General features: G+C 48.6%; 1 protein-coding gene across 1 annotated transcript; it reads left to right on the forward strand.

Annotated features, from left to right (window-relative positions):
• The first annotated feature begins 1,087 nt into the window (after nucleotides 1-1,087).
• LOC125946714 (uncharacterized) lies at nucleotides 1,088-24,569 on the forward strand. Its single transcript, XM_049670571.1, has 5 exons — nucleotides 1,088-1,185; nucleotides 3,048-3,177; nucleotides 8,003-8,155; nucleotides 17,815-17,946; nucleotides 24,124-24,569. The coding sequence occupies exons 1-5, from the start codon at nucleotides 1,130-1,132 to the stop codon at nucleotides 24,277-24,279; spliced, it is 627 nt and encodes a 208-aa protein (XP_049526528.1). The 5' UTR covers nucleotides 1,088-1,129; the 3' UTR covers nucleotides 24,280-24,569.
• Nucleotides 24,570-25,745: the final 1,176 nt, after the last annotated feature.

Raw genomic sequence — 25,745 nt, forward strand, 5'->3', positions numbered from 1 at the left:
AATCTAGCCTCAGTATTGAAGCGTGGTTCGACCTACATGATAAGGTTGGACGGTCGGAGGCCGGTGAGGCATTTCTGGAGCTTCGTTGCCAAAGACTACGGCCCGATTTCGTGTGGGTCGGCAACCGACCACCGGGGTCCGTCATACTGCCGATTGTCGGCGTCGGACAGTCATCTCGAAGTAGAAAAACCTATCAAGAGAGGTGTCCGGCAAGGACACGCAATCTCCCCGATGCTATTAACTTCACGCTTAGTAGTATTCACACTATGAGATAAGTGAAGAGGGAAGTCCGGCGTAGCTGGTGCTCTGCTGGGATTTGCTATGTAGGGGTTCAGCTATATTGGCGATTTGCTGTGTTGAATTTGGCTACAAGATGGCAAACCGGGCCCTTCGCTGCGTGCACCACAAAGACGCTGCAGTGCCGGCTCCGAGTAGCACAATGGGGTATTTTTTGACACTTAGACGATGGCTACACAATGCCTGGCTGTGAAAAAACTGGCTCGGCGTCCACGGGCGACGGCGGTCCTAGCGCTGTCCTCACGCTTTTCTACGACGTTCCCAGACAAGAGTCCTTGACCAAAGTTCCGTATATACAACCAACGCTAACGCGAACTCCTCTCACACCCCACCTCTCCGTTGACCTATTTTATTCGTGCACCACCATTGGTTGGCGCGCCTCATGCTCTCCCCTTCCAACACGAGTATTGGATAGGCGCGACTTACGTCAACCCCCCTATCCGCTCTCCTTTTCATGTGCGCCCTCTCAAAGCATTCTCACAGGGTTGAGCTCTTCTTTTCCTCTCCTCTCCGGCTAGGACACGTGACTTTTCTACACGGGGACACGTTCCCGGGGGAACTAGCATTTAACCGCTTCGCTGTAAAGGTGGCTGGTGATTATGATGATGGTATATCCGGGATCAATCTATTACGTAATCGCGTGCGAGTTTACTCTGCAAAGATTTGAAAGCACTCAATTTTTTTTCTACAAATGGGTCGCACCAGGGCGTGGGGCTGTGAAGGTACGCGCGCGCATGAGCTCATAGCAATCTCATTTCCGACAGAGCGATATTTGCAGGTCATCGGAGAAGTGCTCCAAGGAAAAACGTCAGAGCATCACTGCGCCTTGGGAATGTTTAACGCCAGTGATGGAACCTCCCTGGTGAACGCGGCCAAATCGGCTTCTACGTAAGTGGTGGCCTATAGCTGTGCATTCCCTGTTTGTATTTCAGTGTGACCTTGCCTTGAGTCACATATGCTGCGTGCAATAGAAAATAGAATAAACCGCCGAAAGTTGTCGCTACCCTTGTCCCCTTCCGTCCTTCCTTGTTTGCGCTGAGCCACCGTAACTTTTTTTTTTTTGGTCTGCTGAGCAAAGTGGATGTACTTCGAAGCTGTTGCCGATGTTACACAAGAGCCACCCCGACAGGTGACGTACGTGAAGCGCGCGTGCACGTGCGCGCAACTGCAGCATTCATCCTCATTCTCCTAAGAAACTCCGCCAAGGCGCGATTGCCTTGTTGAATTAAATGAACGTTTAAAAGTTAACTTCGTCAGAAAATGCGTCAAGTACGACTTACACAGAAGCTGCCGACATGATAGGTTCGGATTGTCACTCGAATATACGGGAAAACCAAAACCTCTCCCGCGAAAACTGAAAGACAGAGCCCTTTCTCCCGCTGGCGTTCGAGGTCTGTGATAGAAGCCGCGGTCCCCAGGTGGCCTTCCCGTTTTCCGGACAGTGTTTTCTGGAATGTTGATCACGGCTGCAGCACACGCTGCGCGACACATGGCACGAGCGGCGCGCACGCGCATTGAAGACAGACACATATCGTGTGCCCACGTTCGTCACAGGAGCACGCCCGTCTGCGGAAGCGGAGAATAGATGCTCGTTCTTGTAGACCTTCTGCTCTGGCTGAAGTCCTTAATTGAACTGAATGAATTCCTTAAAGTGAAATGCGTCGGAAGACTCGTAAAGTACGACTTACAACCTACAGACATAATCCCATCGGATTGTAATTCAAATATACGAGAAAACATAATTCCGTCCCGCGGAAACTCGAGAAACCATTTTCCAGCTGTCGTTTGTTTTTCGGTGCGCACAAACAGAACAATCACGCTCAACCCTGAAATGAAAGGCGGTGATTACGTCGTGAACTTCGCCCACTGGCTAACTGGCCTTGGCGCCTTCTGCTAGGGTACAGTGAATGGTTTACAGGTAAGCTTAGACCTCACAGCATTTTAAAGAGACACTCAATCAACTTACCAATTGAGCTTCAAGTACTATTAGTGAGCCACAAACGCCCAAATACTAAAGTATACTTCGACATCTTTGATGCGACGCAGACGTGATTCCTCGTAAAATTCGATAAATAGAATTATGCCCTTCTGTTCCGAACTCTATAACTTATCACTCTGACATGATGAAAATACAGTGCTAAAAGAGTACCTTATCATTATGAGTTGAACTAGTACTGCTCTAAATTGTTTTGGTGTTCCTTTAACCCATCAGCCAGCTTGAAAGTTCTAAAATTCGCATTCAGTGCAAGCGCCTGCGCAACCTTCTGCGGGGAATCCAGTCGAGTTCTTGCGGCGTTAAACGGAAGAACGAAAAACTTAATGAACACAATCGACGCATTTTTATTTACCTCGTAACTATGAATGCAGTGGAATGGTGGCCTTACGTGCTAGTAAACGTGACACAGAAATTGCATAAGGTATTCATCTATGCGGAAATCCGCGAGAATAAGAAAATCGGAAAGCCATGCACGTTGCTGGTAAAGCCTTCACAGTTAAAAAAAGGCAAAGAAATTGCCTATGCCCATGAATTCAGCCTTGAACCAGCGCCGCTTTTCTAAGTAAAGGAGTATCCAATTTCTTTTGCAACTTCATGCAACTTTCAATTCGATGACGGTTTTTTTTATATATTCCTGATTTGCAAAATGGTCGCCTTTTCAAACATGGTTGAACAGCGCAAACAGTCGAAATGTGAAGGAAATGCTCCCGCAGAAGCACGCAAATTGGAGAAATTTATAATTTTTTTTCTACAGCGACTTCCCAGAAATTACGATGCTTATCCTCAAGGTTCACACCGAGAAGGCATCCGACAAAGACAAGCTGTATACTATGGCGCCTAACCCCGACAACGCAGCCGTCAGTCAGTACGGCATGATCACGCTGGTGAGTCTGCGTACGGTTTACAGTAAATAGCCACAATGTCGTCAATTCTATAGCAGTGTCCTTTCATATTTATTTTTTACTGGTCGCGAAACTGCACGCCATCTTTTGCTACAGGAACAGAAGCTGCCGCTAGGAGCGCCACTGCAAATGTGAAGGTTGAAATGTGACAAAAAAAAAAGATTTACCGATACTTGCGAATATCTTTGGCAACGCAGCGACAAATCTCCGCCTTAAGTTTAGCACAGAGAAATCAGGAATTATGATCTTTAATGAAGAGACGAATAACTTCGTGGTATCAATTCAACAGCAAGTACTACCCATAGTGAAGCCATATAAGTACCTCAGCGTACACATAAACGTAGGAAAGAATTACTCAAGCAACTACCAACAAAATGTGAAAATAAAGGGGAAGCCGAATGCAGCATTAAGTAAACGCAAAGCATTGTGGGGCCACAATAAGTATGAGGTGGTACGTCGAATCTGGAAAGGAGTAATGGTGCCAGCGCTAACGTTCGCAAATGCCATTCTATGCTTAAAATCGGATATCTTGTCGGGGTGGGAACTTAACCAAAGTTCAGTAGGCCGGTTAGCTTTGGGAGCCCACGGAAATACCACAAATGAGGCAGTGCAGGGTGACATAGGCTGGGCCTCTTTTAAAGTCAGAAAAGCACAGAGCAAAATTAGTTTTGAAGAAAGACTCAGGAACATGGATGAAAATTAATGGGCGGGTAAAGTGCACAAGTATCTGTACATGAAAAGCGTGGACACAGAATGGAGGAAGAGGTCAAGGAAATTGGCAACCAAGTACAAGATAATCGAAACTGTAAATAGGCAAACAGGAGTCATCAGAATGAAAGTGAGAGAAATCGAGAGAGTGAATTGGATGCAAAGAATGGAAACACAAAGGACGATGGAGATTTACAAGAATGAGAGGAAAGAAATTAGAAGGGAAAATCTGTACGATAACACAAAAGGCAGTGCCTTGCTATTTGAGGCTCGAGCCGGTTACTTCAGGACCAAAACATACCAGAGGAAATATTCTGAACTAGACGAGGGCATGTGTGTGGTGCAGTAAAGATACAGAGACCACACAGCACATCCTAATGGAATGCGACGGGAGTCACCCAGCGAGGACCGTAGGTAACGTAAAACTTCCAGAAGCGCTTGGTTTTAAAGTGGAAGAAACATCAACAGATCAGTCGTAGAGATACTCAAGGGACGATTAGAGTACTGGTACAAAAACGCAGGGGAAAATTGCTACGACCTGATATCTTAAAATCATATGTAGCTGTTCAAGGTAAATTTTGAAAAAAAAAGAAAAAGTTTAATGAGAGGTATACAAAAATGCTAGGTAAACAACATGTATAGTATACCTGAATAAATCAAGCAGGCTAGGTGACTATTTGTCGCCGCCTCGTTTCAAAGGGGATGCCAATAAAGCATCATCATCATCATCAGGTTATGATCGCCAGTGTCTTCTTTTTTGGCGTTTTAGAGTAGTCTACATTGGTTTAGCACAGTTCACACTAGGCCGACACAACGCCGATATGGGTAGCCTACTTCCTGGGACAGCTGTGTTGTACCGACGGCCGTGCCCTAGGGTGTGAATTATTAGGCACGCAAGGCAGATGATTTCTTTGTTACAACGCAACGACACAGCGGCCCTCCGCTCCAAAGCTTCAAATAATTTTCGCAACGGACTCAGCGAACTCAATTCGTGCAAATATTTGGCAACCAATTCGACAGCAAACTCCTTGAAACGGGCGTACCACAAGGTTCAGTACTTGGACCAATGTTGTTTTCCCTTTTTATGAATGATTATGCTCTCTCTCTGACCCACACGCGAACAGCTCTGTATGGCGATGACACCGCCTTACTTATAGCAGACCGCTCTCTTTATTGTGTATCGCAAAAAAAAAACATTTTATCTTTCCGAGATATATCGGGTGTTATTTTTTATACAAATTTATATTAAAAAATCAGCTGCGACCGTGAGACACCTGTCGTCTTCGCATACGAGCTCTAAGGCAAGGAGGAAATGCTTTGCCACTGCTTAAGTTACTCTGAAAAGACTCATTAAAAACATTTGGTTAATAATGTTTCCATTCTTAACGTGAGGGTAGTTGTTTATATGGAAAACTTGTAAGTCGTCACGCTTTAAGGCATTGCGATTTTTAGCAATCCAGAAGATCGCACGTAATTTGAGATATTCATAATCGAAATTTAAGGCCGAATTCAGGCAATATCGAGACTGAGTGTGTCCCGTGGCGCGTCAGAAGACAACTTTCTCTATAAAAGTGTGAGGTGAAGTTCGAATGATAGCATGCCGCGACAAATCTCTCTTGACACAGCAGCACATGCTATGCCAGGCAAAGCGTGCAGTATCAGTAGGTGCCCCTTACTGAACGAGACGCTCAGTTTCAAACTTCGTCGTGCTTGTCGTCACGGGCCGTTTCGATTTAATATATCCGAAATACAGGAAGCGCAGTCGAAGATTGCGGAGAACTATGTGGTATGCTGGAATTAGGCAATTCGCAAGCTATAAGTAAGGCTTAGCAAACGCAATACAGCGGTAAATCGAGATCTCTGGCAGTGGCCTATGTATTGAAGAAGACCTAAATAGGATGACTGCAAGTGATCGTAGCAGTGATGATGGTGGTGATGACGGTGATCTCGAAACATATGACATCTCAAAATTCCTGCCGCGTGGCCATGCATGAAGTACTCAGGAGATATCGGAACCAGCCTATCGGAACCCCAATATACAATTGCGTTGGCATTGACCCGTTCTTTGAGGGAAGTTCCAAGTAGCTACATGAATAACTGCCTATCAGGAAAAAAGAGCAAACACAAGGAGCTTTACAGCCTCAAGATAAAGGCTACGAGTCAAGACAGACCTGTGTGCTTGATCAGCCTGCTCAAGTGGACTCTGCAAAGCACGCACATAAAATCAATGGCCCCTTTGCTATCGCTATCGTAAAAAGTTTGTCGAACAGCAGGAGCAAAGTGGTACGCTTCGAAAATGCCTTCACTCATTGGGAAGGTGGCCTGGCGCCCCTGCGGGACACTAACTAAAGTTTATAGTCGAAAAAGATATCCCTTAGAACGAGCAAAAGCTTCATCGGGAAACGAAGTTATACAGCGAGTGGTACCAACACACTATATATAACTGTGCTCAGTCTATGACATGAAAGTTTCCTGGCAGGTGACCAGGGAATTAAAAGGACTTCAGAAAAGGTGACCGCTGAATTCTACGTACCAGGTGCTCGTGACAGCATAGAGATTTGTCAAGTAGTACGATATATGGCTGCGAACCATTCCAAACTATCGTGCTCTACCAGCACATCTGGGGAACATGCCGATTATTGTAACCCCATTTAAGAGACTTCTAATCCTTATTAGGGGTCCGTTGAAGCCTTGTTGTGAGTGTGGGAGCAAATATATTTTGACTGTGATCAATTTTGCTACGCGGTATGCTGATGCTGTGGCTTAGCCAGCAATAGAAACCAAAGCAGCAGCAGCAACGCTACAACAATTTTCGAGGGCTGGCTTTTTGCGCGAGATTTCGACTAACCGGGCCATACATTTATCTCAGTATTATAGCAGAGACCAGCCACTTACTCTCCAGCCATCTGAAAGCTTCAATGCCTTATCATCATATGCACAATGGCCTCGCACAGTGGTTCAATAGGACGCCGAAACAACTGCTCTGTCAAATGTGTCAAGCGCAACCAAAGCACCGGGACAGATATCTGATTCATCTCCTGTTCGCACATCGGGAGGCTACACGCGAACTTAGGATTCTCTCCCTTCAAGTTATTATATGACTACCTTGTCCGAGGTCCTATGACTATGTTGAACACAATCTGCACAAAAGACGCACCTGACAGGGAAACAAGGAATACGTATGAGTACGTTGTCGATTTGCGAAATCGCCTAGAGGAGACGCAGCTAAGAAGAGGAGCAAGGAGGACGTGTTGGCTTGGTCGGGTGTCACTGTTCGAGAGACCAACTGTCGGAGGGACCTGGTGAAGCGGCTACGCCTGAGGGGACTACCAAGCTACAAGGCTTCCCCTCTCGTCTCCCAACAGACGCGCAAGCGTCTGCAAGAGGTTGCCTGCCGTCTCTGCTCGAGTAATCCATCGTGCGACGTCGCCACGTCAGTTTCGTGTAACTGCAAATCGCGAGCGTTCAGTGCCCGTACGAACATTGTATAGGGAGGCTTAGGGTTGCTCTCGCCTGCCTAACGCATTATGTTCGTGTAGCTTGCTGTTCTTCTGTTTCAATATATGGTTGTGTGCCGTTTCTGTCGCCGTTTTTTTTTTTTTTTGCTTTCTGTCGTCGCAGGCGTCTGTGACGACAGTTTAGAACTTAGATTAGAAAATTAGAACTACTCCCCAAATCACACTTTAAAACCGCAGTCCCGTAAACTATTAAAAAGTTATCTAAATAAATATAAACAGAAAAGAACTAAAGGCTGGTAGCTGCCTGCCCATAGTGTAGTACACACCGCTTACCTAAAAAAAAAAAGAAAAAGCAGTCGCTACTTACCAGATTTTGTTAATGTTTTCTCAACTGAAGCATGGGAAAACTATTATATATCAGAACTACAAATGGTTCGCTAATGGGCCCTTTTATTATAACCAAATAATGTATCAATAATAGGTAATGGTGGCTAATAATAGGTAGTGGTGGTAGAGCTTAGGTTCGAGTGGTGTTTTGTCCATAAAAGGATGACTAAAGGTACGCAATATTGAGTTTTCATGAAACCGGTATTTCAATGTGTGCATCTCGCGACGATTGCATCTTCACACTGAACCTACAGAACGACATCAAAGGCCATCTAAGCAGCCTGGCGGACATTTCCGAACAAGGCCGCTATGTGATGCTTTCGGTGGGAATGTTCGCACGCGCTTATCGCATCACCACTGGCCAGTTGGGTATCGCCGAAAGCAGTGTCGTCTTCGACTACCCTTCGGTGAGTGCAACGCCCCAATAATTATCCCACCTATCTGTACTTATATTATTGTTTTGTACTTATAGCACTTATATGTGTTTCATAAGGAAAGAAAGATCCGTGCGCAAACATTTGCGTGCAAGCGGAGGACAGACACCCAAAAAGTGAAAAGGGAGAAGGCTCGCAGTTGCTACAACCCGTTGTCGATATGGTTCATGTTTAAATTCTGTTAATGTCCTCCATTACGACGCTGGCTTGCTCGTGCTGAAAGTGAGAGCACTTCATTTGAGCACGCGCGAGCCCGTATGTGCGTGGCACAGAAATAGAAGTGCGAAAAAGACGCAGCCTGAATCCACCAGGGGTACAACAAGATCAAGAAACTAAAATTCCCTTACGCACATTGTTACAAAACAAACAACTTTACAGTAATGCAGAAAAGAATTAGTAAAGAGAACACAGAGACAAATAAATTTAATTACATAAAAAATGTTCTCGAACATTACACATGGTGTACTTTCAGCCCAATTATTCTGAGAGCTTCTTTATTCGGTAATATGACGTAGCATCTGCCGCCGGTGTTCAGGGGACCGAACGGATGCACCAAAATTACTTCTTTCCACTTAGTGTGCGCGTGTTGGAGAAGTGAACAAAGTTATTATTGCGATAGCAATTATATGGACACTCCAAAGCAGATTTCTGCCGTCGGCGTCGCCGTCGTCGTCGCCGTCGCCGTGAGGTTCCGTATGACTTCAATGGAGATGAAATCGTCGCCACGCGCCGAACGCTGTATGTGCGAGTGAATGGGCGCGAGGGACGCGCGCTTTCACGGGGAGTGAACGCACGGCGGAGAACAAACGCGCGTTCTGCCCGTGCTCCCTTAAAGGCTGCAGAAGTAGGCGTCTCTTTCCTCCTTTACAATCACCATATATGTAGAGCAAACGCGCCTCCTTCCGACGAGCGAAAGGCCTTGGGGGGGAGGGGGAGGGAAGGAAGGCGACGTTTAGCTGCGGCACCAAGGAAGGAAGGAAATCAACTTTATTAAAGGTCCTGCAGGCCACGAGAGCTTTGGGGCTCTCATGGAGCGGGCGTCTCCCACGACGGAACCGGGAGGTTGAGCTTCCTGGCGGCGTCGTGGACCTGCTGGACGGCCCAGAGTTGGGGAGCGAGTTCTTCGCTCCGGATTGCTTCTTCAAACTTGCGCTTGTCCGGTTTGGAGTTTATGTGAGCTTGCGAGCACGGCCAGAGTAAATGATAGACGTTAAGGGATGTATTACAATTGGTGCAATAAGACTTGTCGTAGAGCTCAGGCATGTAGTGGTGTAGTCTGTTTTGCGTGGGGTATGTGTCTGTTTGTAGCATTCTGAGAGTAACCGCTTGAGCTCGAGTGAGCATGCGGTGTGGCGTGCTAAACTGTCTACGTTGTAGGTAGTAGTGTTTAGTTATTTCATTGTATGTAGTGGGGGCGTCCTTGTTCTCCGAGTGGTCGGGTGAAGCCGCGCGGTCTGCAAGCGCGCGCGCAGCCTCGTGTGCCGCCTCGTTAAGGTTGCGGACGTCGCCGATCTTTGGTCCTAAGTGTGCCGGGAACCAATATATGACGTGGTGCTTAATCTCTTTCTTTGTGACAACTCTTAGAGCCTGTGCGCAGACCGTGCCCTTTTGAAAAGCTCTAATAGCGGCTATGGAGTCGCTGTAGATGTGAGAAATATTGTCATTGGTCAGCGCAACGGCGATCGCAACCTGTTCAGCCTGTTCAGGCTTCCTTGCGATTACCGTGGCTGCATGTCTTTTGGATCCGCAGCCGTCCACCATCGCCACTGCGAAAGCTTTGTTTCCCGCGTATGCCGCCGCGTCCACAAAAGCTGAGCGTTCGCGGTTTGCCAAGGCTTGGTTAAGCAGGAATTGTCCTCTCGCTTGTCGTCTGCCTCTGTTGTTTTCGGGGTGTACGTTTCTGGGTATAGGTCGGACAGTGATCTTAGCGCGGATGTCCCGTGGGAGGTCCGCAAAGTCTTTTTCTATGTTTCCTTGAGTAAAGCCTAGCTTCGCTAGGATCGTGCGCCCCGGAGGCGTCGTCGAAAGCCTAGCAAGCTGGGCGCGCTGCTGGGCCTCGGCAATTTCTTCCAGGGTGTTGTGCATGCCCAGGTGCCCCAGCTTCTCGTTGCTGGTGCTGGTCGGAATGCCGAGGGCTTGCTTGGCGACCTTTCTGATTTGCGCATTGAGTCTGTCTCTTTCGGATCTTGACCAATTGAGCATTGCCGCAACGTAAGCGAAGTGACAGGTGACGAACGCGTGTATGAGTTTGACGAGATTATGTTCCTTGAGGCCCCTGTGTCTATTGGCAATTCTTCTGATGAGCCCGATAGCGTTGTTAGTCTTGGTGATGAGCTTCTGAACAGTAGAGGCATTGACGTCTTTAGTCTCTACTATCATACCCAATACTCTGATTTTGTCGACGCACGGGATGGCGTGTCCCGAATTGGTTCGTACGGTAATTTCCTGATTGTAATCGAAGTCTGTTGAATATGGCCTTCGGCCCTTCTGCGTGGGTCTGCGTACGAGCAGCTCTGACTTGGTAGGCGAGATCTGAGTCCTGTAGGAATTAGAAATAATTCTACAGTGTTCACTGCTTCTTGCAAGATGTACTGCACCATACCAGGGGTTCCTTTGGAGACCCACATGGTGATGTCGTCTGCGTATATGGTGTGCTCGAGCCCATGGATCTGTCCCAGTTTCTCGGCAAGTCCCGCCATGGCAAGGTTGAAAAGCATAGGGGAGATGACCGAGCCTTGGAGGGTGCCCTTGCTCCCTAGCGAGAGTGTCTCCGTGGAGAGGTCGGCAAATCGGAGCGTAGCCGTCCTATTACCCAAGAATGACTTGACGTACGCGTGGAATCTAGCTCCGAGGTTGAGTTCAGAAATGGTGTCCACAATGTATTGGTGAGATAGGTTATCAAACGCTTTCTCGAGATCCAACCCGAGAATGGCCTTGGCGTTTCTAATGGGGTCATCAATGATTTGGTGCTTGATTAAAATCATGGTGTCTTAAGTTGATAGACCGGGTCTAAATCATATGAGGGTGTGTGGTAACAGTCCCTTGTTTTCAAGGAATCTGGAGATTCTGTTGTGAACGGCGTGTTCCGCCGCCTTACCCACGCACGACGTGAGCGATATGGGTCTAAGGTTCTCGACGCCCGAGGGCTTGTTGGGCTTTGGGATGAGAACCGTAGTGGCGTGCTTCCATTCCGGCGGGACCATGCCGGAATCCCAGACTTGATTGATTCGATCCGCTAGGAACCGGATGGAGTCTTCGTCCAAGTTACGAAGGGCCTTGTTACTAATACCGTCGGGACCTGGGGCCGATGTGCCGTTCAGGTTTTGAAGGACGGTCCTGATTTCTTCCAGGGTGAAGGGTTCGTCGAGGTCGGGGTTGTCCGCTCCCGTGTACGGGGAACCGGGTGCTTCGGCGTCGTTCTCGTGGCTGCTCGAGAGTGGCATGTATCTTTCGGCAAGTCTTGCCATAAATTCCTGCTCGTTGGAGTTTTTGAGGTCGCGTTTCGCTATCTTGTCAGCCGCCTTGGTCTGGGAGCTCTTGGTTTGACCCTTGTTAAGAAGGTGTTTGAGCAGGTTCCAGGTTTTGCCCGATGTCATGCTGCCATCGGCCCTTGCGCATACTTCGTCCCATTGTTGGTTGGAGAGTACCGCACAGTGATTCTCAATGTCCTTGTTCAGCAGTGCGATCTTTTTCCTGAGTCTTCTATTGAGTCTCTGAGTACGCCATCTCTGCAATATGGATCTTTTTGCTTCCAACATGTGAGCGAGCTTAGCATCCATCCCGATTGTCTGGACGTCCGTTTCTATTTCTTTGGTCGCCTTGAGGGCGTCCTCCTTGAGTTCGTGCGTCCACTGTTCTAGTGTGCCTGTCTAAACGCATCCCAATCCGTGTATCTCCACTTTCGGAGTGGTTTCGAGGCGATTGCTATTGACGTTTCTACAATGTAATGGTCGCTGCCGAGGTCCTCACCGGTATTATGCCAGGTGGCCTTCTCGACGTTGAGGACGAACGTAAGGTCTGGGGTGGTGTCCCTCGAAACCTAGTTGCCCATCCTGGTGGGGTAGAGCGCGGACGTGATCAGGGTGAGGCCCATCTCTTCCGCATCTGTGGCAAGATTTCTGCCTTTGGCGCTGGTGACTCCGTATCCCCATTCTACGTTTGGGGCGTTGAAATCTCCGGCAGTAATCAGCGGGTTGTCCCCGGCTTTGTCCCTGGCCTTCTTCAAAATTCGTCTGAAACTTTGCGTTTTGTGGTTCGGGCTACTGTATGTGTTGAGTGCTAGTATGCTCTTGGCCTTTTTGCCTTTGGGAAAAACTTCGATGAGCAAGTGCTCACATTTGCTGTCCGGATTACTTCTGTCAATCTCGGCCCATGCGAGCCTGTTACTAACAAACGTCGCTACACCGCTGCAGGCTTTTGTGGGTGGAACAGCAATTGCTTCATATCCCGGAAGTGTGGGTGTGTCGGTGTTGGTCTCTTGAATGAGAATGATGTCCGGCTTGTCCTGTAGTGTGTCTGATGTGTTGTTGCAGAACCGATTTCTTGTTGCGAAAACCGCGACAATTCCATTGCCAGATTATTAGATTGCCTTGATTGCTAATTTGCGCTTGGTGCCTTTCGGCTGGTTCTCGCTTATTTGCCTTCTCCATTTTTGCTTTCCACTTTGGTTGCGGACTTTACCGCCGTTTTGGGTGTAACGATATCGCTTGTTGCACTGTTCCTTCTGACCATTGGGTAGGCAGGGGGGTTGACAGGTGCCGTGGGGTGAGTAAAGACGGTTCTCTCGTGAGCCTCGATCCTGGCGCCGAAGCCCTTCTCCATCACTTCTACCCTGCTCGTTAGGCCGTCGACCGCCTCTACAAGTCTGTCGTGACCCTTCTTGAGCGACTCGACATCGAATTGAAGTTGACCTAGGGTACTAAGAATCTTGTCCAATTTACCATCTATGTCACTGGCAGGCGTGTCGCCTTCCGTGGTCTTGGCCTTGCGTTTCTTAGTGGCTGGTGTGCCCACGGGTGGGGTTTGACTAGCCGTTTCTGATTCCGCTACGCTGGGGGGAGTCGGACTGGGTGAAGTGTCCATGTGCGTGTCCTGTGTCTGTGCGCTTGGTTTGCTGGTTTGCGTTTTAAGCAATCTATTCTCGTTAGCCAGTTCTGTCATTGTGCGTCTGAGTTGAGCGTTCTCGTGCTCGAGTGCTTTGATTCTTTCCAAGATGTCTTTGTGTACATTATTCTCTGACCGCGCTTGCAAGCTCACCTGAGATTGGTCCCTCAGCGGCCCGCGGTTTGTGGGCAGCGTCCCCGCCGTTGCGGAGGCCTGGCATCCCGTTGTCGCTTTGACTCGCTGGGCCCAGCTGTTGGCTCCGGCCGGGGGTGCGAAGCGCACCCCCGAGGTGGAACGGCCTCGGCTCCCGGGTGTGCGGGAGCGGCTCCTGCGACCTCTGCTGGCCGATCGGGATCCCGAGCTCCCTCTGGATCTGGAGCGTCCTCTGTGCTCTCGCTGTCCGTCTGGCAACTGCGCCGCATCTGCGCCGTTGTGCCTTAAGAGAGTAGTCGCCTTATCTCGAATTTTCTTGGCCGCAATGGCTGCCTGCTTGTTCTCGATTCTTCGCTTGCGTACCACGTACGGGACCTGGTATCTGTTCTTGCATTCCTTGCTGGCCGTGGGGTGTTTCTCGCCGCACAACGCGCAAGAGACCTCTTCGCAAACGTGATCTGCTCCGGGGTCTGCAATGCCGCAGCCCCTGCAAGTCTGCTTTTCAGGTGCGGGGCATACGTCTGCTCGGTGCCCCAGTTTTCCGCAAGCCTGACATATGGCGATCTGCTTCCTGTAGAGCGAGCACTCTACCCATGCACATCCGTACATCACGTGGTTGGGAACTTTGTGTCCTTCGAAGACCACGATCACCGTCCCGGTTTCCTTAATGCGCTTCGCCGCCAGTGCGAGTGGGTTTCTCGAGTTGACGACAGACCTGGTTATCGTTTCTTGCGTGTGGTGGAGCGGAATGTTGCGAATGACTCCCTTGCACGTGTCGTCCGGTGCAGTCTGGTAGGAGGATGCCTCGTACGTCTGTCCGGCGATGGTGATGCTCTGAATTTTCAAATATCCGTGGACATTCTCGGGTAGCGGGGAACTCACGACCATGATGTTCTGTTTGAGGTTGGGGCAAATCGTGTCCCCATCGCACTGCGTCGTTTCGAGTCCGGCTGCTTCTTGAATGGCCTGCACAACTTCCACGTGTCCGGTTTTGGCGATGTTCAGTCCGCCGCGGATGCGAATTACTACTTTGGTCTCGTTTTGCGGGAGTAAGGGCATTCTACTTGCCTTGATGATTTCTTTACGTGCCGACACGGGCTTGGATGCTTTCGTTCTGGCATCGTAGGCTGCCACGTTGGCGGCGACGTTGAGGTTAGGCTTGGTCGTTCTTCGTGGGGCGATGTCGCACCACCCGTTGCTGACGGAAACCTCCGATGGGGCGATTTCTCGGCCGGTGACTTTGTAAGGCATTGCAGTGCGGTTGGAAAGACTTGGGTGGAAGTCTCTGTGCTGGCGGGAGCCCCGCCGTCCCTTCAAGCGGTGAACTCGTCGGCGGGTACGGCGTTAAGGTTAGCGGGGCCCTACTCAACGTTAGGGTTAGCCGACGTGGCGCCCGCCTCGGGCACAAAAGTTCTCGCAGAAGTACACAAAATGAACTCACAGGGTCGAAAATGGTCTTGAAATGAAGCATATATCTTCATAAACGTGATGCCGCGGTGCGGTGGCACTGGTTTCGCAAAAGTCGCACTCAATTTCAGCAAAAAGCGGGAGCTCGACGCGACGCGTCCGTCCAGCTCGGCGCCATCCGCGTTCCTGCGGCACCAAGTGCCCATTTATATGAGAAGCTCCGGCAACAGTCACCAACGCCGCACGCATTTTCTGCGAACGCGGGCAAACCGGCGACGGCGTCGACAACACTTCTGCGTGTTGCCGGTGCTGCTGCATGTCGAAATTTATACAGCTGATAAAGCTACTGTCATTACTCCGTATATGACAGTAGCTGTACAAATTTGCTATCGCAATTGATGCTTCGCCTTACTGCGACAACTTTTTATATTTAGATTGTCACTCCAGTTCGCGAGCACTTCGCCTGCATACGAGGCAACTTCGGCTGCACATTCGGCCGGTAAAAGGCACCACTACTCCTCCTGTGTAGCGGAGAGTGTGGATACTGGAGGAAGCTGCTGCGTTTAAACACGACCTCCGACATCTTCTGCCGGTGCTTACGAGGACGCCGCCTCATCTTGTAGGACATTGTGTAATTGGAGGCGTTTCTGCTTAGCGTTACAGAAAGCGTTAGAGAAGTGAAGCGAGCTGCCTATTAGGCGAAGAATGAAACATCGATATGGAGAACGCGCGACGACTGTGGTTAGTGAGATCAGCAATGGATTATGAAATAATTTTGCCCAATTTCTTGCAAAAAAAAAACACTTGTTCGGATTTTTTTTCTTGAGACTGCAGCTCTAGCAATTTGGGAGGGTTATTTCGTTTTGCGTCCGTCCATTGTAGTCGTCCATTGTAGACGTCACACCGGCCGCATGGCGCAGACCTATAGTTTGAGTCGAGTGAAGTCGGGCGTGGTCACGAGTGGTTGTACCACGGCGGCAAATGAACCACCGATATCATCAGAAGCGATGGCAGAAGCAGACGCTAGCGACCATGGATACGGCGCCCCCTCTTCAGCAACAACAATTTTTTTTTGTTGACGCGGTCGTTCATCAAAAATTCCTGGGACAAATACGCTGCTGACAGAAAGCGTGCCGGTAGCGCAATCAAGAAATGCGCCGCATGCTTTCAAAAAGTCAATTATCAGGATAACATCGTGAGTGCACCGTTCAAGAACCACAAACTCATTTAAGAAACAATTCTCAGCCAACAAAACATTCGCAACGCAAACACCAAGGGACGAAGCATTTTGGCGCTCAAACCATGGTCTTTGCACCGGAGGATAACCTTTGGCCACCACGAAAACGGACAAAATGGTAAATAAAAAAGTGGGCAGCTTGCACTAGTGGAGCAAGGCTGGAGTAGACAGCGGAGCTCGTCATCGAACTAACTTCTTCCAGGTTTTACTAGGCTCGGCTAAGTTTTGCTAGGAAACGCTAAGCGGCTCCTAGACACGGTACTCCTAATCGGCTCGCCACCGACGTGCAGATTCCCGCTCGGCCGCGCGACTTCTCCTTACTCGCCACAGAGTCAACGAGAGTTGTGCCGCCGTCGCGGCGGCTCCGAGTTTTATTTCCCGGTGACGTCAAGGCCAAGCTGCGCTTCCACGCTTGCCGGGGCGTGGGTGATCGAAACCTGCAGAGCAGCGGCCGACGCCGCCCACGATTCCCCGGCGCGAACGTGGGGAAACGGGGAACTTAGGACGGCGTCGGCAGCAGCTCTGCGCGTTGCCTCGTTGGTGCTGCTACAATTTCTCTCTCTCTCATTTTCTCTTTCCCTCTACCGAGCATAGCGCGCGCGGCACGCATGCTCTCGTTGCCTCTCCTTAACGTGCCATGTCAAGGCAACATGTGCATGGCACGGAGAGGACGCGAAGCACGCTCCGCGAGGTGGTTGCTAGGCAACGCTCGGGACGTCATCGCCAGTAGCACTTCTTGTTCGCGACACACAGACTAACGGTCGGCTTAAATAGCTCCGCTGTTAAAAAAAGGGTCTCCATTCGCTTTGAAATAATTCAGTCTTCCAAAACGTGCTCGCAAATGCGAAAATGGAAGGTGCCGCGATAGGTGCATGTGAAGCGGATGTGCAAATATTGCTCTTGCCGAAATGCGTATTGCGAAATCGCAGTATTAGAAACAGCCATAACTTGCGACATTATACTCTGAACAATTGCATGTCAATGTTTTTTTCTCGCAGTTGAATGGCACAGCAGTCTAGCAACACCAAGTTATTACCAAGCGAATCTGCACCCCGCAGTAATAACTGCTCCGGAGAAACGGAATTCGATCTCGAAGGCGATGCTTCTGTGTAATACAAGCAGCAGAAAAGATTACAGCAGCTTGAGAACGTCATGGCCGCCATGCGGCGTTTATTTTTCGCACATGCGTCCCGGTGGTCTGCTACTGCTGTTTATCATGCGAGTAAACAGAATCGCGGGCCCAATTTAACGGCGACGCGCTGTATTCGCCGCTGGGGGCTATAATGGGCAGAGTAATACGTCCGATGGTGACCGCGAATTGTTTCGGAGCAGACGGCAAAACAATGGCCTCACATTTCTTGACGTGCGCAGTTCATGCCGAAAGGGCCGTCACTCGTCACGGTGGAAGTGGGTTATAGGCAGTGATTTATGCACTGAGAGCCCGGCATTTTTAGTGTGCAGAACCATATTTGGGCCCTTGACTCTCCAATACACTAATCAACACGCGAGACGGACGACGTCGTCAGTGCGCTCTGCAAGCGGACGCAGTCAGACTTGCATTGTGCTTGCTCACGCGAACCATGCTGCAGTTTCAGCAAGTAACAAAATAGATTAGGATGCTGCGTGAGCGTGAGCAATTAAGCCGCTCACGTACCCTACTCAGGAGATCTTCCATTACTCCAAAGCCAACTTGACTTCGCCCTGTATGCTTTTCTTTTGCTTGCATTTTCAGGCATGCCATTGCCCCCCTGGAATTTGCGAACTGCGAACGGGGGACCCGTATGACTCAATGGACGTGACAGTGGAAGTTTGGGACCAAAAAATGTTGGTCTTTTTTGACAGCGCTAAACAGATGGTCACAAGGGTGAGTGTCATTTTACCGTCGCTGTCTTCTAATGAAGCTTGGTACCATACCAAGAACCCAATATCCAACGAATTTAAAGGGGTCCTGAAGTAGTTTCATAGAAGTCGAGAAATACTTTTTACGTTAAAACCGACGATTTCAGAAATTTCAATCAGAAAGCGCCCGACGTGTCCCAGAATCCAACACACGACATGATGCTCAATACAAGTACGCCTCGAAGAATGTTAGTACAATAACGCCAATGCAAGAGGTCTTTAAGCAACCACGGCTTAAAGGATACCTAGCGTAAATAACTTCGGCCATGATGGAGAAGCACCTAGAGCGTGTGCAATTCGGGAAGCAGACGACCTGTTCATCAGATGTTGGCACTCGGACCTTGAGTCATGTCACCCACAGATATCAATCATAGCGCGCTGTTGTTCTGAACGAGCCGCACAGAGTCAGCAAGCGCGCTCATCGCGCTACCCCGCGGCGGCCGCGGTACGTACGTTACGCAGCAGACGCAGCTACATGCAACTGTAATGGCGAAATCATTAAGGCTCATTCGCACCGGCAACCGACAGGGATCGCGCGACCAAGTTGGTCGCAAAGCGACCAGTCGCAAACGGTCGCAAATGGTCGCTTTTCTTGAAAAGCGACTATTTTGGGCCTGTCGCTCGCTGCTCGATTTTTCAGTCACGCGACTGTGGTGGCAAAGGTGCTAAACCAATCAGCGCCGCGCCTAAAGTGGTACGTCTTCTGATCCGCCGTCCTCTTGCATCACGCCAAATGCAATGTCCGCGCCAGCATGGCAGACTACAGGCCGGTAATTGGTGTCTTGCCTTGTAATGCTGGGACGCAGCAGTTGCAGCAACGTGTCGAATGTCCGCGGTGACATTCGCTCCAAGGATAAACACCAGCAAAAGAAAGCACAACAAACACACACCCCTTATTCCAGCTGCCGTTCTTTGGATGAGCACGCGACCCAAAGGTGAACAGTGGGTGAACAGCTGCGCTTTATCATTATGCACCGATTACCACGCAACGCTAACTAGAAATTACAACTCGATAATACACCTCGTCATACGCGCGAAGTTCGGGCAGGAGGCGGCTTGCGTGGTGGGCCACTTCTCGCGAGCGGAGGCACGGGCGCATCCACCAGGGTCGCGGTTTCTTCGGAGGCTTCAGCGCTGCCACAGCTGCTGACACCAAGGCAGAACACATCAGCACATGGACGACGTCTTCCTCTTCTCTCGAATCAAGATTCATGGCTGTTGCCGGAACGCGAAACCAGCGGAATAGTGCCAGCAAAGTACGCGCGAACTGCCACAGGTCGCGCTCTGCCGAGCTTGCCGGTGTGAGCATCGGTCGCCACCAGTCGCTTTTTGGTCGCCAGTCGCAAATGGTCGCGCGACCACCTCAAGCCGCCTGTGTGATTGAGCCTTTACACGACAGCGCTGGACTGTGCATTCGAGCTCATGTGCTCCAGGCTGGCCATGTCATGTGGTACGGACCAGCTTTGTCCTGCGCCAGCTTGACCACGAGTTAGTAGGCACGTCCCAATTGCGCAATTTGCGCGATAGCTCAATACAAAGCGAAGTCTGCCAGGACGGCTAGCCAGGAGCGGTTAGGAGTGAGAGCGCGCTCACAAATGTACGCCTGGTCTGACCTTAAGTTTCGCGTGGTTCGAAGCTAGTTCAGAGTTCAAAGCAAATAGAAATTGACGTGGCCTACGCGACTTCACTCTACGGCACTGAGAAACGTTGTGGCCGAAGTTTCATTCTTACGGGCGCGAACGAGCGCCAGCAGACGATAGTCAGCGATAGCACGATAGTCGTAATTCAGGAAGTGTGCAGTTCCTATCGAAATACTAAGCGCGTATTTTCTTTTACTTCAGCCTGTTTATGAAACTGCGTCAGGAAATACAGCAATAGTAGGGAGAAGCGCACTGATCGAAACGCCCTTCGTGATTGATATCATCTATTAACTAATAGGAGCCGCGTAACCGAATCTGCTATAAGACGAAATATTCGAAGTTTATTCGCTTTTTCATGCAATGCATGGTTTTGCCTATGAGCCAAGAATGAAGGAAAAGGCAGTCTCCTGACATATGGTAGCCCCAAAAGAGTCAGGAAAAGTCTTCTGTCGAAAGGAGAGCGATTGAGAATATGGTGGCCTCGCGCTCGGCTTGCCAGCTCCACGCGCCGCACATGACGGTAAAATTTGGCTGAGATCTTCGCAGCAGCGTGTGCTGTCCACGGCCTTTGTTTTTTCACCAAGCCTGAAAATTGGTTCAGGACCCCCTTAAGGCACTTTACATCTGGAACACCTATCATCAGGAGCACCTACGTAGAAATTGTTTAACCTTTTTTCGGTATCCAATGAACCGAATTTGACGATGTTCTTTGAATTTAAAGGAATATGTTAACTATACCGATGTAAGCATGCAGATTTTTTATTTTGCCCATCACAATTTATTTAAATATTGTCGAAACTCACAAAATTTGAGAAACCCTCAACGCCATGCTTACGACCTATAATCGCAGAAATAAAAACAAATATAAAATAATTCTGTAAAGTGCTGCTAGTGAGACATTGCCCTCGAGTATTTCAATTGCATCATAGTACAGAATTTTCGAAAGTTTGTCTAAGTTTTGTAGCAATTTCCGTTAACCTGTATATAAAACAAAGTATCATAATTTGTCCGCTTGAGATCCTCAAACAGATGTAGTTACACAACTGCGGTGTCTGGTTAGGAAGAATTATGCGTTTGTAAATTTTGAATTAACATTACTAAGTTTGACCAGTTTTTTTTTTTTTTGTAAATGCTGCAGTACTAATTCAAAATTTTTCTTCATAGAGTCGGTCGGATGCAGCTTTCTCTTCGATTCAATATCATTATTATTAGTACAACGGCTTTTCTTAACAATAAAATATCTGTGTTGCGCACGTACTTAATCGGGAAATTGTAGTTGGTCCAAACACTTGTACAAACCTTAAGGCGTCATCCTTAAGGTTTCAGGCGCTTAACTATTCGCCAAGGTTTCTCTTTCTCTGTTCCTTTCATCATTGTGCTGAAATGGAAAACTGATACGTTATCGGCTGGAACGCGTCGTAGAAAGCGCTGTTGCTATGAGAGACGTGGTGGAAGCTCTTGGTGTAGTTTTTTAATAAAATAAGGTCCTGTCGTAGAAAACATTGGAACCTTTTTCTCAAACATTATATCAGCAGTACTAACTTGATACCGAAGAAGGACGCACATTTTATTTGTCGTAGATATCACAGGAACTGTTCCAAACATTCTAGCCCTCAGTCACCACGTCGCCACATTACCAGTTTAAAGTTCATGTATACCGTAATTAACTTGCCACACCGTCCCCGCTGAGAGAAATACAAACAATTTGCTGAGCTTTCTCATACCGATAGTTCTGGCGTCCGAAACCTTGCGCTGTCGTTCGCGGGTATCACACCGGCGACCTCGTTCTCAAAAGCAAAGATATTCGAGTAGCCGAATCAACCTGGTGCCTCGTCGTAGAATTTGCAACGCCGCTTCCACTGCTTTGAGTGGCGGAGAGCACAGTGCTTGTTCCACAAGTGTGTCACTTGAGGACGCTAGCGGAAAGTGTGATTAATGATGGCATACGTGTGGCGAATTTCCTTCTATTAGATAAAGAATGATACAACTTTAGGACGACATGAGCCACACAGAATAGCTGCTTCTTTTCGCCTGTTTTTGCGTTTCTGTACCAATTTCTGGGGGGTCTGTAACGTAAATCTATTCCGACCTACTCCTATTTCAAACGCCTGACGTCAAATTTACGTGCCAGCCGATGCAAGCATCGGGCACTGACACGCATCGTTGTTTGAAGAGCCCTATCTAACGTTCTCCTCGTTTATAGGAGATCACTATTGCATGCTTGCCCAACTAATAGCATTGCCTGCGTTGATTGGTTTTTTATCATTTGAATGGCTTACCACAGGCGAGAAGCGTGCAGTAGTGGGGATGGTTTCCGTGGGGCCAAGTTAGCATAGTCAAAGCAGATAGATAACCAGATCAGTAGAGTGGTGTTGGCGTCAACGATTGGTCCGCTTCCCCTTGTTTAGCTTGCGGTGGCTGGTCGAAGCGTGCCACTGAAGGTGAGAAATGCGACTAAAACAGATCCACAGTAACGCTGCGTTGGCGCAGCAGTGTCGTATATGTGGCCGAACGGACTCCACAACGTTATCCTGCTACAAAAAGAAAAAAAAATGCTGGCTATCTCGTAATGGAGAGTAGATGTAAGCATGAAATGACTACCAGCAAAGCAGATTTGGTGGACATGGTACCAGCCACAATCTTAAAATGGCTGCAGTGCATGTTCGCAACGGCACCACCCACCACACTGCACCACGCCACATTGTGCACTAGTCTATATGGACGCAATGGTTTCCTGCCACGGCAGAACTTCATTGCAAGTCTTGTCTCGTTCAAATAGACATAGGCGGCGCGGCAGACGCCTCCGGCTTGGTCACGCAGCGTGGTGCCATTTCTTGAGCCGGCGCAAAGCCCCCGCCGCGGAACTCACGGACCGCTGGCGTTGATAAGAGCAAAGGCAACACTGTCTCAACGCCAAAACATGACACTCATGTTTATGGTGTCCCTGTATCGGCCTTTTGAACGTCGCATTTGGAAATGACAAATAAAACTTCAGCGTACTAGAAGTTACAGCTTCAGTGATATTGTGAGCAAACATTAGGAAGGCCCCGGAAGCAATATTTTTGATAACTTGTTTGGGCAGTAACTAGCGTATGTAATGCGGTCCAGTACGAAGGGTTGGGGCCAGAGACCGCATTTTCGTAACTTTTAACCGGTTGCCTGCATGATCCCATTTTGTTCTCGCAACGATACCCGGATGTTCTCGTATGAGTGCTCGAATAACGGCTGCGGCTTTTGGCTCAAGCTCACTTGAAGGTCGCCGACAACGAGAACTCAAGGCATTTCATGCTTTAAAATATTATAGTCAAATAAATGAATGCATTCTCCAATGGCAGCTTCGAGCAGTCAGTGCCAGCGCGATGGGCGGGGAACCATCTTCTATTCCCTTTGGAACGGTGCTGTCTCCCGCTAGTCCGAAAAACATTTAGTTTGTGCGGCACAATACATCTTTAATGTGTACGCGTCACTTTGACGTGGTGAGAGTTCGCAGTTTTGCAACGATGCGTGATAGACAGGCGAAGTGGACGCAGCCCCACATAAGTTTCACCAGTAGCGGTGGGTAGTGGAGAAAAAAGGCGTCTAATTGGAAAAAAAATTGTTTTCATTTCTTCATTCAAATTATGCATAATCAGTGTGTTCGCATGATATCAAATGGGGAGTTGTCGTGGCTTTCGAGATGTCGTGTGAAAGACTGGCGATGTGGGTGCGACCTGAAAAATGTGTGATCAATCCTAGAAAGCATAATGCAGAAATGGAATAGAAATGGTTTCGAATAGCTTTACGTGATAACACCGCTGATGTACAACCAACTACCCAAGCATTTATCTTGATTGACTACTATATGACAAACGTCGCTTTCGTTCGTTGATTTCGGGCACCCGGGCGCTCTCGTCGAGTGCGCTGCATTCGACTGGTCGAATTTGAGTGTTCGGAATACATTCAGCTTGTTCATTCAGAGCACCGCAGCTTCGGGCTGAGAACATTCCGAGGCGATAGCGCCCTCCTTACACGGTAGCGCGGCCCAAATCCAGTCAAGTTCCGGTCCATAATGTGAAAAGCAGCGCGAAAAGCCATGGACTGACTACAACACTTCAACGTGTCCTTTCGCACTGTCTTTTACATGACGTATGCACACCTTACTAGCCCAACTCTGAGTCTTCACACAATTTCAGGTCACTTGGCTGCTCCAACTTCCGTTGCTGACGCGACGCCTACCGCGGCAAGTGCGCGATAAGATTATCGACCTGATTTGTTTAAAATAGAACAAGTGCCAACGTGTTTCGGCTTCCGACCCCTGATTACACTGGCAAGCTGCTTAAGCGTGCAGCTTGTACACGCCTTCTCTGCCACCAATATAGACCAGGCTCCGCTTCATTGCGATCCGAGTCTGAGAGCGATAGAAACCAGCCGAGTGTTCAACCAGTACCGATTATTAGGCGCGCGTTCGTCAAACGGACATGTTTCTCTACCACTTATTACCACCACGTGCCGCTTCCACGCAGGCTAAGTCAAGACTCGACGCACTGCCCAAGAACTACAGCGGCATTGCAGCGTACAACGTGGAGATGGATGACTTCGACGGCTCATGCGACGGTGCAAAGAAGTTCGAAAGGCTAGGCGTTATCAGAGAGCAAATCGCGAATGCCAAAGAGCCGTAGTGAAGCCATTCTGGGGGCCATTTACTAAAACTTTGTCCACGTGCCGCAGCTGAACTGCAATGCATGCGAGAAGCACGAGCAGAAAGTGTGTGTGGGTGAGGGGTTGCGGTTTATGGGACTAAGCGGCAAGTCACATAGCCTGGAAAAAATAACTGTGGTGAACCAGGTCACCTCAAGAACGACTGCTTGTGCTGGGACCAAGATCAAAAAGCACACACACTTGCGTGCTTCGTTTAGTTTTTTTTTGTTTTGCTCTCGGTGTCTCTCTGTTTGCAATAAGATGTGCTCTTTTTCTTTCTTGAGGCCTCATTCACATTGACTTTTTTTTTCTGCAATGCGCAAAGCCCTTGTCGTGTGCGTGTTGCTTCTTAAACTCTGTTGCTGTGGTGGCTGTTCCTGTGCTGTACTGCTGCGGAACATCTTTTTGCAAATATCTTAACTTACTCAAGTGGAACGGTTGTCGCATAAAAATAAAAAAAAGAAATCAATGAACTGCGTTCTGTATACTTGAGCATGCTGCAATGTGAATCTATGTTCCACTGCAATATTCAGCCTCGTCAGGAACAGTGTTCGGTATACTTGCACCTAAGCGACAGGTTTAGCTTGGCCACAAACTTCCTACCATTTATGAAGTTCCGTGTTACCAGAGCCACGCACATCATTAGCAAGATTGTTAGCGATATCTAATTACGCTTTATCCATCTACAATGCGTTAGAAACATGCGTTGCGCGATTGTTGTCGTCGAAGCAAAATAAAACATTTAGTGCTCGTTACCGATCGATTATGTCGCTACCAAACCTTTGCACAGCCAGTTAGGTCATCATCACCAACATCAGCCTATATTTATGTCCACTGCAGGACGAACGCCTCTGCATGCGATATTTGTACGCAATGCAATGATTGTACACTTTTCTTTTGAACGACAGTGTTAAGCTCCCAGTCAGGATTTGGTGATGCCTGCCGTATGCACTCCCACCGAATTTTATTCTTCTGTAAATTTGCTTCTCATGATCACTGTCCCCTGAGAGTAATTGACCTAGATAAACGTGCTCCTTTAAAGACTCTAGAGGCTGTCTAGCGATCCTGAATTCTTGTTCCCTTGCCAGGCTATTGAACATTGTCTTCTGGATTTCAGCCTTCAACCCCACTTTTACACTTTATCGGTTAAGGTCCGCAATCATTTGTTGTAATTTGTCCCGATTGTTGCTGAATAGGACAATGTCATCTGCAAGCCGAAGGTTGCTGAGATATTCGCTGTTGATCCTCACTCGTAAGCCTTCCCAGTCTAAGATCTTCAGTACTTTTTCAAAGCATGCAGCACGTGAATAGCATTGGAGAGATTGTGTCTTCTTTCCTGACCTCTTTTTTGACAGTTAACTCTCTACTTTTCTTGGAATCTTTGTAGACATTTCCCAAGGTATTCAGGTATGCCGCTTGTCTTTATGTACGCCAGTTAGGTTATAGC

The sequence above is a fragment of the Dermacentor silvarum genome, chromosome 7, assembly GCF_013339745.2.
Source record: "Dermacentor silvarum isolate Dsil-2018 chromosome 7, BIME_Dsil_1.4, whole genome shotgun sequence".
NCBI lineage: Eukaryota > Metazoa > Arthropoda > Arachnida > Ixodida > Ixodidae > Dermacentor > Dermacentor silvarum.

What these genes read in the sequence shown, in the direction of transcription:
- LOC125946714 (XM_049670571.1), top strand. Translation starts at nt 1,130, where the DNA reads ATGTTTAACGCCAGTGATGGAACCTCCCTGGTGAACGCGGCCAAATCG. An exon ending in GCGGCCAAATCGGCTTCTAC is followed by an intron (nt 1,186 to 3,047) that starts GTAAGTGGTGGC and finishes TTTTTTCTACAG; the next exon opens with CGACTTCCCAGAAATTACGA. An exon ending in TCGTCTTCGACTACCCTTCG is followed by an intron (nt 8,156 to 17,814) that starts GTGAGTGCAACG and finishes TTGCATTTTCAG; the next exon opens with GCATGCCATTGCCCCCCTGG.